Source organism: Sarcophilus harrisii, chromosome 3 (assembly GCF_902635505.1).
Source record: "Sarcophilus harrisii chromosome 3, mSarHar1.11, whole genome shotgun sequence".
Classification (NCBI taxonomy): domain Eukaryota; kingdom Metazoa; phylum Chordata; class Mammalia; order Dasyuromorphia; family Dasyuridae; genus Sarcophilus; species Sarcophilus harrisii.
Genome location: NC_045428.1, coordinates 394,831,127 through 394,842,334, shown reverse-complemented (window position 1 = coordinate 394,842,334; position 11,208 = coordinate 394,831,127). Strand labels below are relative to the sequence as shown.

Genomic DNA, 11,208 nt, shown 5'->3' with positions numbered 1-11,208 from the left:
ATGCTTATAATATAAATATAATACTCATTTTCTGAAAGCCAGACACGGGAGTCATTTTAACACTATCCTTATTACAGAAAAGCATCAAGGTATCTTCTGACAAATTTCCGTTTTTAAATGATCATCCCAGAAAGTGCCTTTTTCTTTAGCCTTAGAAGTATTTGGAAGTCACTGTCTCAATCTCTTTAATGTTCCTGGTAGCTTTTTTTTTTTTTTTTTAATCTTCTGTACTTTCTTTGAAAGTGATGAGAATTCTAGATCCAGGAAAAAAAAGGCATATAAAATGGAAAAAGGAGAATAAGCTTGTATTCTCTGGTTAATGGTAATTGCTATTAACTTGTAGGAGCAATTAATGTCTTTTTTAAAAAAAAAAATGACTCCAAAATATATTTTCCCAAAAGATCGAAGCCAATTTGTATGAGTCAGATTTCAGAAACTCAGTTAATGCTTACATAGAGAGAGAAACTTAACCTCATTATGAACTTAGCCTCCTTTGGCTTGTGATTACAGTTTTATTAATATTTTAATTAGTAATATGTTTCCTTCTTCTCTCTTTCCTAAATAGATCTTGCTTTTGATCAAGCTGCTACTATTTGCAGGCTTATTATTGAGTCCCACTGCTGTATCAGAATTGCTTTCTTATGCTGAGCATAATTGCATCTCGGTTTATAAGCAAGGGAGAACATAATGGTGTGGAGAGTGTCGTTTAGGAAAAAAAAAACAAACCCAAACAAAAAATAAATGAAGCCACCTCAAGACACTTTATTTATGTAGCATTTCCCTCCAAAGAGTTCGGACTGCTTTGCCCATATTGCCTCATTAATCCTCATAAGACCTCTGTGAGTTAGGTAGGCGATAAATATTGTTATCTCTACTTTTAAACTCGGGTCGGGTGAATTGCCTGAGCTCAGGCCGAGCCTGATGCAGCTTGCCTTGATCTGGTCAGTGGTGAGCCCTACTCTACCTCATTCCTTTTCTCCTGCTGGGCACCTCCTCTTTCCAGTCATTTGGATTGTCTCTGGATCATTTGCTGCAGTTTGTTCTAATAGAACAGGCACAATGGTGCAAGAATTTTAAAGTTTAAGCACCGGAGCCATTGTGTAATTGCGTGGCTGTCAGGGCGGCTGGCGGCTGCTGCAGTGATGCGGGGCTCTTGTGTAATTGCCCATGCAAATTTGAGCAATTTATAATAAGGCCACCATAACCTAGCATTAAGCTGGAGCCTCTTCCACCTCCGGAAAACTTCTCAAAGATGAGGAGCAGTGCTTTTGTCATCTTGAAATTGCTCCAGTGACTTTAACTCTCACTGTACCCTTATCAGGTAGTCAAGCAGAGAGCTGAGCAGGAGGATGCTGGTTAATAGACTGCCCACTAAGACGAAGGAGAGCTGCAGTCTGTGTTGGGAGTCTGCAGCCTGCTTTCCACTGCAACCCCTAAATCAAATCACCCTGCTTGCCGAGAGATAAACACTCGTCACTGGCGATCTTAAGCATTTTATTAAAAACCAAAGGTTTTGTTTTGTTTTTGTCTCACAAAGCAGTTTGTTTCCAAAAGTCATTAAGATTGTATAATGATTACACATCAACCCTAGAAAATCATATAAAGGGAAGGAATTCAAATGATTCAAATAGACTTTTTTTCTTCCTTTTGTGCAAAACAATAATAATTATGAAGTCAATCAGTAGGAATTCTTCAAAGTATTTCCAAAGAGAAGAAAATGGCAAAAGAGATGTTTATATACTCATTGGGGATGAGACCAAAGACTATTATGTTCTTTCTGAGACATGCCGTGTTTTGTTTTGTTTGAAAGGGAGATTGGTGGGATCCAGTTGGATCCAAATTATTTGACAGCAAAGCAAGGTTTGTGGATTTAAAGTTTACACAGGAAATGAACACAAAGTTAAATGACCATCCTAAATAACAATTTCATGGCATTTAAGTCCATTTACTTAAGAAAGCAAATATATCACCTATGTAGGAGGGCATGTGTCTGAAGACATCTACCTACCAAAAGAGACAAATTACACGATTTTCCACACTCCTTCAAGAAGCAATGCTAAACATGCAAGTTCATTAGAAAGTAAATTGGAAAAGGTGTCCAAAATAACCAGCTGAGAAAAAGAGATTGGTGTTTCAACGATGTAAGCTTGTCATTAGGTACTGTTAAATTAAATTGTTTTTCATGAAATTTTCCAGATTCTTTTGCTTCTGCCAATTTTATTTCTGCTGGAGGTTGTTTCATTCAATTACAGCCCACGTAGGAAGTTTGTGGAATCTCTGTCTTCTTGTAGTCAAATTGTATTATCATATACTTTCTATTTCCTAAGACATTCTGCTTTGGGGAGCTCTTTATTGCATATGGCAGAACATGATATTGTGTTCTTCCAGAGCTGGTATTTTGAAGCAGAGTATAGCTTTCACTACAGTGATGATAGCAGGTTCTCAATTATATTTTAATAAAATGAAACCTTTAAAAATTGTTTTCAATGAAAACATTTTTCTTTAAATTTAAACTTTCCATGTTGTGACAAGATTTTTATTCTGCTTTCAAGAAATTGTCCCATTCTGTTGATAATCTGCGATCCATAAAATCAGACAAGGCAATAGATTTTAAATTAATTGTACCCTAAAGTGAAATTGTTGACTTTTTATTCATTGTACTAAGGGAAGAACATTTTAAAAATATGATAAACATAATGCTTTGAATGAAAAAGAAAATATTTAATGTTTCCTTGGTATTTACTATCAAATGCCAAGTAACAGCAACAAAAATTAACATTTTATATTTTAAATTGCTTTAAACTTGACAGTTTTCTTTGCAGAGACATTATACCCCAAATACATGAACATTCTTAAAATTTTCATACGAGGAAAATAATTGAGGCTACCTTTGATTTACTTTCTAAATTCACCTGCTAAATTTTAACAAAAATACCATATGGAATAAGTGGCAACTATTTTCTCATTTTGATTCCAAATTGAAGTGCCTTTTGTGGTTAATAGAAATGTGTTCAGAGATATGAAAATGATAAAACTGTTAATACTTAACCCAAGTGCCATGTAATGATAACCCTTTTTAAGCTTGTCATGATATTATTTCAAAATGTCATTTTCAACAAATGAGTAACAGACGTGATGGTTGTTATGAAGTACAATGAAAAAGATCATCTTACTCTTGGAGTTGGTATAAATGACCTAGAATCATGAATTGTAAAAGTCAGAAGGGACCTTCAAGATAATTTCATCTAATCCTGCTATTTTATAGAGGAAAAAACTGGGGAAAGTAGAAATTAAGGAAATGCCCAGCATTATTCATCTACTAGAGCCAGAGCCAGATTAGAATACCCTCCCCCCCTTTTTTTTTTCTTATTGCCAGTCTAGTCTCTCTTCTATCATGTGGTACAGTTCCTATTACAACATAACTGACAGTCTCAGGTTAAAATGGGCAGCCAAACCACCAGTGTCTAATATGATAAATTATTCTTTAGAGAAAGGAAGATGGAGTTATTTGGATGTTCTCACATCCAGAGAACAGAAATTGTGATCCTTTTCATAGTAATCAAACAAATTCTGACCTAGAAGCAGACATATCCTAGGAAAGCACAAGTTGGAAATTCTCTCAAGAATAGCAAATAAGACTAAAGGGTTGTAGTAACATTAACTATAATGACTAATTGTTGCTGAAGAAATGTAACCTCTTTCTTTTCCTTGGAGAGATAGGGGGCTATGGATAGGTAATGTTGTATATACTGTCAAGACATAGTGACAGTTGGTTTCACTAAAGTGTTTTTCTTTGTTACTGGGGAAGGTTCAGTGAGTAGCTGGTGATGTCAATTGTGAAAATGACTAAAGTACAAAAAAAGAACATCAAGAAAACAATTCATCTCTATAATCTCCTACATTTTAAAAGATTACTAAAGAACTACCTCTTTAATTTTATTTTAAAATTAAGAATCACAAAGGGAAATCTTTCAAAAACCTTAAGACCATTATGAATTTTTTCCCCCTTTCTATCACACACTTCAAGATTTCAACATTTAATCCTGGGTCACTGAGGTTGGGGAGCCTGCCACACTCCATTTCCACTGCTTTATGGCCACGAAGGAACAGACTCATGGCATTAGTCAGCAGTTTCTGAATTTTGACCCACAATAAGAGAGATACCTCAAGACAGGAGAAATAGATGGAGGCAATTACAAACAGCTACATGATTGATGGTTGACATTGTTAGGGCTCCACTGTATGGCAGGTTGCAATGGTGTTGAACTCCCCTTGCTACCAGCGGATGTTGCTATTGGCAACCGTGCAGTGAAGCCAATAAAAAGGAAAGGAAATGAGAGGAAAAACTCAACCTTGGTGGAGGCTGTAGGGTTTATCCTATAAATTATGTTACACTTAGCAATATGCAGCATCAGTGTTCAGGAGAGCTACAGTACACAGAACTGCCTACCTGCAGTATCAAATCAAACTATGGATCTTTTATTTTTTTTTTATCCTTTGACCATAAAATACATCTTATATAAATTTGCTTTAGATAGACTTGCATGAGTCTTTTTGGGCTATTATTTGTAGTGGTTGAAGAAAAGAGATGTGGGTTTGTCTCTGCTTCATGTGGAGTGTTTTTCAATTCCCTTTTGTGATGTAAACATGATGTAGCTCAATACCCATAAACACTTGCAGCAACTTTGAAAGCTGAGATAGGAGTAGCTGTTTCTAACCCCACCCACCTTTGTTCCTCACCTGGAGGAAGTAAGGCAGCCCTGCAAGAAGCCATTTTCCTTTACAGGGTGGCAGTTCAGAAAATGGGCGTAATAAAGCCCATAAATCTGAACGACCTCCTCTTACCTGCTCTATTGAGGCATCTTTTTACACTCATTTTCTCCTATAGTTTCTCTATCCTTCCCTGCTGAGGAAGTTGTAAAGGGTAGTCAGGAGCATTTTTTTTTTTAAGGTTTTCCATTTCTCCTCTACACAGCCTCTCCCTTTCTAAACCTTTCTCTTGTTCTGAGCTTTCTGATAACACAGCCTCTCCTTCAGTCTTAGGGCAGACATTCCTTTTCTTTTTCTTTTCACTGCCTTAATGCTCCTCACCTTCCCCCCACCCTTTTTTTTCTTGTGGATTAATGGAAAGAGCCCCAGATTTCAAATCACAATCTGGGAGCCCATCCTTTTCCAAGCCTCATTTCCCATGTCTGCAGAATCCAGATAGTGATACTTGGCACTCAGTGTTGTGAGGAAAGGCTTTACAATACTTAAAAGTAAAAGTGTAAATGTGAGCTGCTCTTTGGCTTTTGTTACATAGCCTGTTTCTTCACTTCTGGTCTACACAGATAATTTGTTTATTTGCCTCTTCATATGGTCCTGCCTCCCCTTAATTAATTTCTGGCTACATTGGGAGTATTACCCAGTTCCTCCACTATCTGCCCTCTTCCCTTAAATCTTATCTTTTATGTCCTGCGATATTCTGAAAATGTAAAACAGAGGTGGTATTGATCAGTAAAGGTGAAGATGGGCATAAATAAAATTGTAAAAACCCGATAGGATTTAAGCCAGCTCTACCCTCTCATTTTCCAGATGAAGAAACTGAGATCCAGAGCTCAGATGAGTTGCCCAAAAATGCATTGCTCATCTAGGACTAGAATTCATGTCTAAGATCATAGATTTGGAACTGAAAATAACCTAAACTAGCATAAAACTCTGTGTTTTTACATATGAGGAAAGTTGAACCCTCAGAAATTGAATTCTCTAAGATTTACACAGGAAATAGAGGCTGGCTGGTTAAAAACCCTTCATTTTTAATAGATGAGGAAACTGAAGCCAGGGTAAGCTTAATGACTTGTTCATGTTCTTATATGTAATATCAGAAGGTGGATTTGAAACTGAGCCTCCTGACTTCAGAAGCAGTGTTCTTTCCATTATACTTCATTGTGTCTCATGATTCTCAAGCCTCCATGATTCCTTTCTTTGTTCCATGGACAAAACACCCAGCTGCCTTAACACTGTTATAATAATCAATTCAGAAGTTCAATTTTAAAGCTCATGCAAAATAGCTAGATGTTTTGAAGACAAGGTGAATTTTAGGAGCTTACAAAGGTGGCAGAGTCAAACTGAACAGGCTTCATTTTTTCTTGTTAAATGTATACTTGCAGCCCAGACTTTTGTGTGTTAGTCCTCTGTGATATACTAGGACAAAACAAAACCATTGATTAGAAAACTCCATGTAGTCATTGCCCTGGTCGGATGGTACATAAGGCCTATTCTATTTCCTGTGAAATTCCTCTCTCTCCTGAGAAAACAATTCCAAAAAGAACATGACCCATTTATGCTAAATTCAGATTGTGAACTTCAGAGCTATAGATTTCTTTTCCATTCATACTTTAATTAAAGTCCGTTAATCCTTTTCTCCTGGGAGGAGGCACATTCCACTGTGAATATTGAATAGGGCAGCTCAGAATGCAGGGCCCACAATCCCCATTCTGTGTTATTACTTTTATATAAACTTACATTGGCCAAACAAATTTACTGCATTCTCATTGTGGACTTCTTCCGGGGTTAACTGGCACAAGTCGAAGGTTTTAAAGGTAACATTCTTTTTTAAAGAGTATCCAAGATAAAGTATTCTAAAAGCCCTAAACAATCACAAAGAAGCTTCATTGTTTAAAAAAAAAATTTTGTAGAATACAAAGGAAGGTCCCTGGTACATCCTGGCATAAAAAGGAAAATAGCAAAAGCAAGCAAAGAACAGAAAAGCAGGCAGTATTTAGCTTGTAACAAATAGGGGCATGTATAAACAACATCATAATTCTGCACTCCCTTAGCTTCTTGTGTGAATACTGACCAACCCACCTGTGTTCCAATCATTGCTTTGGGTCAGAGACAATTTTTTCTGTCCCAGATGCTGTGATATGGATATTTTCTATACAGCAGCAGTGGAAAGATGACCCTCTCATCCACAGCATTCTCTGTGCCTCATATCTTCCTGTATTATTCCAGATCCACTTGCTGTTCAGAATGACTAAACCCAAAGGTGAAAGCCATTTCCTGGTTAATGGGATCAACTCCAGTGCCCCAAGCTTGTCTGTGGCAGCTTTAAAAAAAATTGCAGCAAAGCCAAAGAGAGCCTTTTGAGAGACAGTTTGCAGTGGCAACCTATAGAGGTAGCCTTAACTGATATCTTCCACTGACACAATGAGGCTGGAAGAGGAAGGTGGAGAAGGTATCTGAGAAAGCAACATTTTCTGGTGCAGCTCTTCCCATTTACTTCTATTCACAGCAATAGAATCCAACATGGGCTTCAATTTCACATTTACTTTTACTAAGGCCTAAAAGAGATTAAAAAAAAGTGGGAAGGGGAAGAGGGAAAGGGGTTGGAGGTTTATAGGAGAAAAAGAAAACCAGAGTTATTGATGTAATTTTCACCAGGAAACTGGCTATAAGAAGCATAATTCATTGTGATGTTTGTGGGTGGACATAATTATTGAGTAACTAGTAATAAATAAGTATTTTGGAGTATGCAGTAGAAGACACAGTGGGCCAGACTCAGAGTCAAGGTGTCCTGAGTTCAAGATTCCTGTATAATCCTGGGTGAGTGACTGAACCTTTAAATGTCCTCTCAAAACTTGGAAAAGTCCTAAATTGGTAAAGGGCATTTGGTCAACATGAGCTTTTTCTGATGAAATCACAGTCCAGACCTCCCAAGTTATTGAATAAGTGGTAGTAAGTATGTGTGTAAGATTCACAGGCTAGTGTAGGAAGCAGTCTGCCAACAGGAGCTTCTGAAGCAGTGACAGAATGAAAGTCAGAAGCTTGCTCCTTTTTCTAAGACTAAGAAGAATGCATTTTAAATCCACTATTGTTCCCTCTAGTCATGTTTTCTTTTACTTTTCACTGGTGATATCAGGTGACCTCTAAGATAAAGTCAAAAGAATGTATTCTTTGACTGGTAAAATATCAAAAAGTATTTATTAAGCCCCTCTTTTGTGTCTTTTGTAACAGTAGGAATAAAATCATCTTAGCAAATTGCACAGATAAAGATGGCTCTCTTCCCATCATTTTCTGGACAGCATGGTAGGAGATAAATAAGAAAGACTTTTATGACAATCTTATCCTTTTGAAACATGGCTAGGATTAAAGAGACAATGATAGTATTATTATCTGGGCTTTTAAAATGTATTGATAGGGGGATGTTTTTATAACAGTAATTCATGAATAGATCAAATCAGGTGAAAGCTTGCAGATCCTTAGACATCTATTTCTGTTGGATGCTATTTTCAAATTAGAAGACTCTTAATACCTTATTGAAATAGGAAATCTATACATTCACATCTCTCACATGTATTTAGTGTCAGGACACACTATATAACTAGTCACAGAGAATTGTACTTTTATACTAAGATGCTTTAATATTCCTAGCACTTAAAAGGAGTCAATTCATTCTTGGATTGGAGATACAATGTATAGATTAAGTGGTTCCTGTTTTCACAGATCTTATAATCTAGTAGGGATATAAGACATACAAGTAATTAATACAAAATAATATAAGTGAGTAAAATGTATGCATATGAAATATTATAAGTTCTGAGAAATGAAAGTAATGACTTTCATTTCAAGTCAGGAAGAGAAGGAATTGGATCTAGGCTTTTAAGGACGAATAGCATTTACATGGCCAGAGTTTGGGGGGAAATCCAAAGGCAGGAAAGTGTAGGATGAGTAGAAGGAGGGTAGTCTAGTTTGGAATGAGAAATCATTTGAAATTAGATGCAGTGGTTAATATCACTTTTTTTTTTTTGAGGGCCTTGAATGTCAGGCATGAACTTGATTGGATAAAATTTAAACATGAAATCAAGCAAATTCAAAACATGAATTTCAAACCCATTGTTGTTTTTTTTTTCTCTAGCTCTGTTTTCTTTTGCTTTTACCAGGTGATGTCAAGTAATCTTCGAAATGATTTCCAAAGATTAGCTAGTACAATATCAACCAATATTTATTAAGTACCTCTTTTGTGTCTTTTGTAGCAGTAGGAATAAAACCATCTGAGTAAATTGCACAGATAAAGTGGCTCTCTCCCCACCATTGTGCTGTGTGTGTGTGGGTGTGTATAAAGTTATACTCTGTGTAACTCGGATGTAGTAGAGTAGATAGAGATGTGGTTTACAAAATAGATTATTCAATCTGGATTCAAGAGAATCTGGGGTCTGTAACACTAGTTATGGGACATTGAGAAAGACATCTATAAACAGAAAATAATAGTATTTCTATTCCCTCTCTTCCAGGTTCACAGGTTGAAAGTATTTTGCAAATTTTAAAGGACCATATAAATGTAAGTTATTTTTTTATTGTGCCTATGGCTGTGTATAAATTTTATTTGGCAGTAATATAGAGAGTGGAGGTGAAAAGCCATTCACAACTCTAATCCACTTGAGTGGCTTGGAAATGTCTTGTGATGTCTTTAGAGGAAAGAAAAAAAAAAAACAAAACTTGGGATATACTTGGTATATCTCATTTGTATTATCAGGAATCTTATAGGAGAATTTCTGAAGTAGAAAATCCTGTATAAGACGGGATCTTTGCCCCTAGCAAAAATAATTATAAATGGGTTTTTGTGAACATAATACAGAGAGTCCAGTTCACAGATGGACAAGAAGAGAGGAAATAAAAAATATGTTAAACATGAAAAATGACATAAATTCTTTGTGCAGTAGATGGACACAATAGGGTAGCAAGGTGATACAGTGAGCCAGATTTGAACTTAAGAAGACCTGAGTTCACATCCAGCTCAGTCACTTACTAGCTGTGTAACCCTAGTCACAACTCTTGTTTGCCTCAGTTTCCTCATTTGTAAAATGTACTGGAGAAGGATATGACAAACCACTCCAGTATCTTTGCCAAGAAAACCCCAAAGTCACAAAGAGTCAGATCCAACTGAAAACAAAAAGATTAAACAACAGATAAAAACATTGCCCCTAGATGTGAATTCAAGCACAAGATATTAATTCAACTTTTCTTCAATGGTACTTCAGTCTTTTTTTTTTTTTTTTTAACCTATAAAATAAGGGTATAGAAGGTGACCTATCTCTTTTGGCCCCAGATTTATTCTGACATGACTTTAATATGCTTGCCACAATCACCTGTGTTCTTGGAATATGTGACATTGTGGTTGGCCCTACACTTATTTTTTGAGACTTTTTTTGGAGAATTAATAGACACACATTTTGCTAGACTGAGCTTTGTGAAGTCAGAGACTGGTGTCTTTCTCGGGTACCATGAAGTCCTTGTACATGGTAAATATTTCATAAACTTTAGCTGAGCACATTATGGATCAATAAGTATCCTGTGTACTGAGGAGGAAAATACTGAAGATTTAAACTACTAAGGGTATCAAGAGTGTGTTGACTTCTATCATCAAACTAGAGTAAATGCTCATAGTTCAAAATTTCCTTTATAAATTACTTTCCTCAAGGAAGGAATACTGAAAATGTTTAAACCACCCTTTCTAAGGCACATTGCTCTCTGAAGCTGTAGATAAATAATGCACTACTGAGAGAGTGTGATACCAAGAAGCATTAGGAAAATCAGGAAAAGTAACTAAGAGAAGGACATTTCTCTCACTGCCTCCCCTGGTTCCTGGTTGAATGAGTAGTTGGAATTCTGAGAGCAAATCAATTTTTTTCGCATTGGTGATAGTCAACTCCTCTCATTTCTGTGGTAACAGACTGTACCCCTAATCCTAAGGATGAACCTAGAAGTAGTCCATTACTCACAAGGAAGACTAGTGGGAAAATGTGAATATCTCCATGTAATTATATCACCTCTGAAGCATATTCTGAATCTCAGGACTTAATAAAAATATCACTCATCATTCTTCCTCATCCTCATCTAAATCAGAGCTATTGCTAGGAAAAAAAACTCAAAGACCATATCCAGTTACTGCCAATAGCAGCATCATTCTATATAATAGAAAAGAGATTATTGACCACTTCTTACCTTACTATGAGTGTGATCTGGGGCAAGATTTTTAATCTCTGTGTTCCTTAGTTTCTATATGTGTAAAATAAGGGGTTTGGACTAGAAGGCCTCTGAAGTCCTCTAGCTCCATGATCTTGTGATAGAAGTGAGTGCTAGGTTTTTTAAAGAGCTCAGGAAGGAGCAGGTCAATCAGTGAATGCTGATTGCCTACCAGATCTTTCATTCTTCCAAAAGGAGTTAGAA

General features: G+C 36.3%; 1 protein-coding gene across 1 annotated transcript in view; it reads right to left on the bottom strand.

The window, feature by feature from the left end:
• Positions 1-752: 752 nt before the first annotated feature.
• Positions 753-11,208, bottom strand: part of PDE11A (phosphodiesterase 11A) — a 452,396-nt gene continuing 441,940 nt past the window's right edge. The window contains exon 20 of the mRNA XM_031960412.1: positions 753-7,322. Coding sequence (XP_031816272.1) covers positions 7,164-7,322 — 159 coding nt within the window. The 3' untranslated portion in view covers positions 753-7,163. The remainder of the gene's footprint in view (positions 7,323-11,208) is intronic.